Genomic DNA, 6,956 nt, shown 5'->3' with positions numbered 1-6,956 from the left:
TGGGTTTTAAGAAGCTTATGAAAGGCGAGGAGGGTGGGGGCAATTCTAATCTCTGGGGGGAGCTGGTTCCAAAGGGCCGAGGCTGCCACAGAGAAGGCTCTTCCCCTGGGTCCCACCAAACGACATTGTTTAGTTGATGGACCCGGAGAAGGCCCACTCTGTGGGACCAAACTGGTCACTGGGATTCGTGCAGCAGAAGGCAGTCCCTGAGATAATCTGTTCCGGTGCCATGAAGGGCTTTATACTTGTGTGTTCAATGATAGCAAGTAGTCACCTTGACTTCTGACAGTTTCTTTTAGGGATGACTTGCTCATTAGAAGCCATAAAGAATACACATTTTAGTTTTTATGCCATGTCCATTAAAACAATTGTAAAACAGTTGTGTATACAATAAACTGTAACATCAGGGCCCTGTACATTTTTTTCCATTGTTTGTTCTTGTCACATTTTTCACTTTTATTGTTGGCACAAGTGGCAACTATGAGAGATTATGTGCCAGGTAATTCCTGTAGGAGAGGCGGAAGAGACCAATGTGAACCAATGCAAGAGCAGCCAATGATACGATAAAAGCAAACAATAATCTTATGCAATTCAGTTTATCACTTGCATTTTGTCACAGACATGGAATACCTAGACTTTTTTGAGGGGTGTGTGGAATTGATGCTACCTTTTAAAAATGTCACATGAATTCTCATTTGAGAACCATTATTTATTTATTTATTTATTTATTTATTTATTTATTTATGTATTTATTTATTTATTTATTTATTTATTATCTATTTATCTATCTATCTATTCATCTATCTATCTATCTATCTATCTATTTATTTATTTATTTATTTATTGTTAGAGTTGAAAGGGACCATGAAGGCCATCAAGTTCAACCCTCTGCCCAAGCAGGAACCCTATAGTACACCAGTCAAGTGGCAGTTCAATCTTCTCTTAAAAATGTCCAGAGTGTTGGAGTTCACAACGTCCGCTGGTAGGTTGTTCCATTGGTTGATCGCTCTGATCGTCAGGAAGTTCCTCCTTATCTCCATGTTGAATCTCTCCTTGGTCAGCTTCCAGCTGTTGTTCCTCGTCCGGCCCTCTGGTGCCCTGAAGAATAAAGTGATCCCCTCCTCTCTGTGACATCCCCTCGTATACTTGTAGACTGCTATCATGTCCACTCTGACCCTCCTTTTCTCTAGGCTATCCATGCCCAGTTCCCTCAGTCTCTCTTCGTAAGTCTTGGTTTCCAATCCATTAATCATTTTGGTTGCTCTTTTCTGCACAATCTCCAGAGTTTCAATGTCTCTTTTGAAGTATGGATACCAGAACTGAATACAGTACTCCAGGTGTGGTCGGACCAGGGGGTAGTAGAGTGGTATTAAGACTTCCCTGGTCTTGGAGTGTATTCCCCTGTTGATGCAGTTTAGGATTGTGTTGGCTTTTTTAGATACAATAGATACAATATTATAGTTTCAGCACATGGAGCCAAGATACATAAGAAGGGTTAACTATTCCATATATCTGAACCCTTGCATTGTTTTATATAGGAACCTCTTTCAACTTCGCCATGTCACGGGATTACTGTCTTTTCTCATCTCATGATCCCTCAGCTAGCAAATCATTAGCCAATGTCTCTTTTTCAGTAAACTCAAAAATACATTTGTCCTCTGTCAAGGCCAGCAAGACTATTGGAAAACTTCTTTTTTCAGTACTCAGAGCTGTGTAACAACAGCCAACAACAATTCTCCACCCTAGTTTTACAGATGGAAAAATTGAGAGGGGGCATTTAGCTATGTAATGGGAAAGTATCCAGCCAGTATCCATATTTTAAAGGGAGTCCTAGGGTGGAGTGTGTTTGTTTGACATCCTTGACTCAATTCCATGTGTATATACAGTAGTTCTAGTCAGGAACAAGTCTTGCATCCTGCAATCTGGAAGGTTTGTAGAGAAGAAAGGGTTGTGTGATGATGTGTTAAAAGAAAAGAAGATGACCATGATTTTTAAAACATGGCAACTGTGTAACCAGGAAGCCTAGATTTGGTGGGAAGAAGTAGATCAAGTGAATTAGGCTGCAAGAAGACACCATATTTAAATCTCTTCAAACCTAATAACATCACTATTAGCATCATTTAACGTTTCATTTCCCCTAATATGTTTGCTAGCAAAGTACACTGCTCAAAAAAAAAATAAAGGGAACACTTAAAAAACAGAATATAACTTCAATTAAATCAAATTTCTGTGAAATCAAACTGTCCACTTAGGAAGCAACACTGATTGACAGTCAATTTCACACGCTGTCGTGCAAATGGAATAGTTGTGCAAATGAAATATTCAATGAGAATATTTCATTCATTCAGATCAAAGACGCATTATTTGAGTGTTCCCTTTATTTTTTTTTGAGTAAAGCCAGTTTCTTAAGATAGCTAGTGCAGCTGGGAAAACTCCAGATGATCCCTTAGGATCACTGGAAACTGCCTTCTATGAGATCATATCATTAATCCAGCTAGTCCCGAAATGTCAACACTGATTTGGCAGCTGCTCGTAAGGATTTAGACAATAGTTTTGGATCTTTCCACATGTTCATATACTCACTTTTAAGTTATTGGTACAGAAAGTTGCCAATTACCAGATTGGCTTCCTTGCCCATCTAATCCAGGATCCCTGATTGGCAGTGGCTCTCCAGGGTTCTGAATCTGCATGCAAATATCTGGCCCTGAATTAGGGGAGGGCATTATGGTTTATCCTCTTTTTTGTGGGTCTTCATTTCAGGTTGATAAAGAATATGAGAAGTGGTTGTCACTGGCAATTCTGGTTATTTTTGACTATTGAGGGTGGTCAGAATTGCTTCGCTAACTTCCACTCCCTTTAATGATCTCTAGCCTCATAACTATTCTCTCCCCCCCCCCAAACACACACATAAGAAAAAATATTGGCTGAAATGAAACTCAAGCAAAAAAGGGCCAAAGAACATTTGAGGATATTAAATCAGTCCATTACTTTTGTAGGCTCATCGGGAAGAATGATTGTGTGGCACTCTGCCATTGCTTCTATTGGTGTAAGGCACAATGTAGTGGATGCTGATGTGTGATATAAAGAAGAGCGCAAAGTCAACAGAAAGGTTCATACTATCTCCTCGAACATAGTGGGAGTTCTTTAACAGGCAGTAAATCACAGTGACATTACACTGTGGAATGTGCCTGCTTGAGAAGGTAACACACATGTTATTGTTAGGTAAATGCAAGCGATAGGCAAGAAGGCTATTTACGACATAGAGGATATCAGCACTGCCAGGAATGGCCTGTAAATCTTTAGACCCAAGCGTCCAAACGCCATCAACACTCTTGTAAATCTGGGGATCTCCTTAAGCTCCGGAGATTTTGCTTTCTTTACATGCCACAGGGAAAAAAAGGGCTGGGAAAGTTAAGGCTCCAATCAATTGCTTCACCTTTAACACATGTTGAAGCAAAATATGCTATATAAGCTTTCATGTTCGTTTTGTAAGAAATGCTCAATGATTCACTGCAGAGGAGGACGCCCGTGTTTTCCTCTTGAAACCAAAGAACGATTAAGGCCTGAGGACCATCAAAGGACTTTATAGGATAGCGCCAATTTATGTGGGTGACCCATTTCAAGAAAGGCACACACGTTTACTCAGAATGTGTTAGGGATCACGGAACAGCTGTGCTACAGCAGCCTATGAATCTATTTAGTGTGGCCTTCTGTCTTTACAGAGGTCAGCCAGATGTTTCCAGTTTAGGCCATAAGCACTGAGGGCAATAGAATTCCCCCTGCGTGTGTTCCCAACCGATAACAAGAAGCATGCTAATAGAATTTAGCAGATCTTTATTTCCCAATAGTTGTTACAAACTCAAGCTACAGTATACCAGTACTAGAAATGTAACTGTAGAATCGAGCAAAATAGCAGCCAGGGGGGGAAAGATATTAATTGCTCTGCTATCATTTTGAAAAACACTTTCCCTCAGTGTAGTACAGATATATTACTGAAGTCAAGCTGGTCTTGTTTTGTACGGCTGTCATGGACAAATGCTTAAAATCACCCGCTAGCTGGAACACAAGGAGAAGAATTGACTTTCGTTACTTATTTTTAAAATATTTATTTTTCCTTCCTCTTCAGTTGGAAAGGATCCTATAACTGTTTATTAAATACAGTACTAAAGCAGTTGTTAGGCTCAGACTATTTTTATATTTTATATTTCATCCAGTCCAAAAGGCAACGTTTTAGGACGTGAGAGAAACGAAAGCATCCCAATAGAATTTGGTGGCATAGTTGCCCCAGAAGCGGAGTAAAGACGCTGAGACATTGTATGGATTAAATATAGGGTCACTTTATTAAATTAACATAAATTTAAATAATGTAACTTTAAATACGTAAATTTAAATATTTAAATTCAACTATAACAAAGGACCTGCAGAGGCCAAAAACTAACGGGGTGGAAATTCCTGCCAGAACCTTCCTTGGCAACATTGGGCATAACTCCTTGCTGAACCAGGTGAAGGTAGCCATCTTCACCTGGATCTGAGCCACGCCCCTTGGCATGTGGGAGGAGCTCACCCTCCAATCCCCCAAGGGAAATTGGATCCGGTGAGTCCCATGGGCATCCTCTCTCCAATCCTCGACGTTGTGATAACCTCTAGTTCCTGGAGAGAGGTGGTCCATCACCTTTTAAAAAGATGCCCAAAGGAGCATGCGCGGCTTCTACTGCCCATTTCCGCCCCTAACCTGCCAACCCCAGTGACCAAAGGGAAGTCTAAATCTAAAATATATGTGTGCAGCACCCCCTAACCATTCCATCCTTACTGTCAGTGTGGAATAGGCGAAAAAATGGCCGCCTTTAAAGGGGAGGCCGCAAAAAATTCCTATTCAGCCCCAAAGCGACCTCTTTCAGACACACTGTTGATAGCGGAGGACGGGCAGGTGTTCGCTTCGAGTCCTAGCTGAGCAAGGAGGAGGTCCTGTTCAGATCGCCCTTAAATAGGGCGATCCAGGACCTCCGCCAGAGCCCAGCAAGCAACACGCCTCCTTGGCATGCTGCCAGAAGCTGAACCTCCGGTTTCACCGGAAACCGGAAGTCCGGGGCTCAATGGAGCCGACAGCAGCGTCACCCTGCTGTGGGGGCAATTTCGGCCGGCGGTTTAAGCCGGCGGTCATGCATTTCTGCTAATGATCAGTTGAGGAAGGAGCAGTTTAAGAAGCAAAGCTGAAAGCTTCTATTCTGTCAAATAACAGGTGGAGACACTGTACTGTATCTCTAAAGCCTAATGAAATGACTGTCACTGAGTGACTTGATGGAGACAAGAGTCCAGAGATGAAATGTCCCCCCGTTCACTTGTGCTTGTCAGTCATCACAAAGGGAGCATGAGGCTCTGCCACCCACCTGGATGCCACCATTTGGGGTTTTTCACCCCCTGCGCATGCACAGAATGCTTTGTGCATGCACAGAGGGTAAAAGAACCCAAATGGCAGCATCCAGACAGGTGGGCAGAGCCTCATGGTCCCTTCATGACTGGCTCCCTGATGAATGACAGGCACAAGCAAACCGGAAACCTTTCACCCCTGCAAGAGTCTCACGGAACCAGTCTTACTGAAGAACTGGTGCAGAAGTATCTTGCTTCTCCATTATTTATTTATTTATTGGACTTATATATCGCCCCTCTCAGGGCGGCTTACAACATTTCAATAAAATACAATATATAAAACACTTCTAAATCCAATTAACAGAAATAATTTAAAATATTTTTTACAAGCTAGACATTTAAAAGTCAAACATTCAGAAACATACTACAGCATCCTATACATTCATTGGCCAGTGGCAGCATAAATACATTTTCAAATTCTTATGAAAGGCAAGGAGGGTGGGGGCAGTGCGAATCTCTGGGGGGAGCTTATTCCAGAGGGCCAGGCACCCCACAGAGAAGGCTCTTCCGCTAGGACCCACCAAGCGACATTGTCTAGTTGACGGGACCTGGAGAAGGCCAACTCTGTGGGACCTAACCGGACACTGGGATTCGTGCGGCATTTTGCTGTAAAGGATGGCTTCAAGGTAAATGTCTATGGAGATTCTCAGTCCTCCAGATCATAGTAGTCCCAAAGGTAACTATGGGGCAAAATCCAATTTTCAAGAGGCAATTGGACTTTCTGGTTTATGTTTATGTTTCTTTCTTTTTTTAGACAATGCATTTTATTAAGCTGCTTTTCAGCGAAAACCACAAAGTCATTTGAATCTTTTCATCGCTTGGAGTAGCGCACACCAGGCCATTGTAGAAAGATGAACATCTGCTGGATGAACAGCCAACCACAAACCAAAGGGCTGTTGAGTGAAGATGCAGGAGGATCCAACCAGAATCCGGGGTTCGTCTTGCTGTGCCTCAGTCCTGCTTGACTTCGTACCTGTGCTTGATGTCTTTCCATAGTCTCCCCTCATTGAGGCGGCAGAAAATCTTCTCCGTGGCCTGGTCAAAGCCCCGCTCAAAAATCACGATGCCCACCACGACCATCAAAACCAAGTGGCGGAACACGAACTGGTACAGCTGCTGCACGAATGCCATCTTGGACCCTCCAGGCTACTGTGCCTGTAGTATGCACCAAGACAAATTCCTTGTGTGTCCAATCACACTTGGCCAATAAAATTCTATTCTATTCTTTTCTTTTCTTTTCTATTCTATTAAGCAAGACAGTTAAATTAATTTTTCCCTTCATACGACCTTTCTCACCAGAGTTGTTAAGTAAATCGCTTCAGTTAAGTTAGTAACCAGGTTCTTAAGTGAATCTGGATTCCTCATTGACTTCGATGGTCAGAAGGTTGCAAAAGGTGATCTCATGACTCCAGGACACTGCAACCATTATAACATGAGACAGTTGTCAAACATCTGAATTTTCATTACATGACATTGGGCAGGAGCAGATTGCTACTACCGCCGCTACTGGTGCGCTGCATGCACAGCTT

At 42.4% G+C, this 6,956-nt stretch overlaps 1 protein-coding gene across 1 annotated transcript; it reads right to left on the bottom strand.

Annotated features, from left to right (window-relative positions):
* Nucleotides 1-6,378: 6,378 nt before the first annotated feature.
* UQCR10 (ubiquinol-cytochrome c reductase, complex III subunit X) lies at nt 6,379-6,558 on the bottom strand. The gene has a single exon (XM_070740853.1). The coding sequence runs from the start codon at nt 6,556-6,558 to the stop codon at nt 6,379-6,381; it is 180 nt and encodes a 59-aa protein (XP_070596954.1).
* Between the last annotated feature and the right edge of the window lie 398 nt (nt 6,559-6,956).

The sequence above is a fragment of the Erythrolamprus reginae genome, chromosome 1 (assembly GCF_031021105.1).
Source record: "Erythrolamprus reginae isolate rEryReg1 chromosome 1, rEryReg1.hap1, whole genome shotgun sequence".
Classification (NCBI taxonomy): Eukaryota; Metazoa; Chordata; class Lepidosauria; order Squamata; family Dipsadidae; genus Erythrolamprus; species Erythrolamprus reginae.
The sequence above is the reverse complement of the archived record's forward strand: the minus strand, read 5'-3'. Positions and strand labels throughout refer to the sequence as shown.

Bases quoted from the DNA above. Each gene is read 5' to 3' on its own strand.
- UQCR10 (XM_070740853.1), bottom strand. From the start codon at position 6,558: ATGGCATTCGTGCAGCAGCTGTACCAGTTCGTGTTCCGCCACTTGGTT.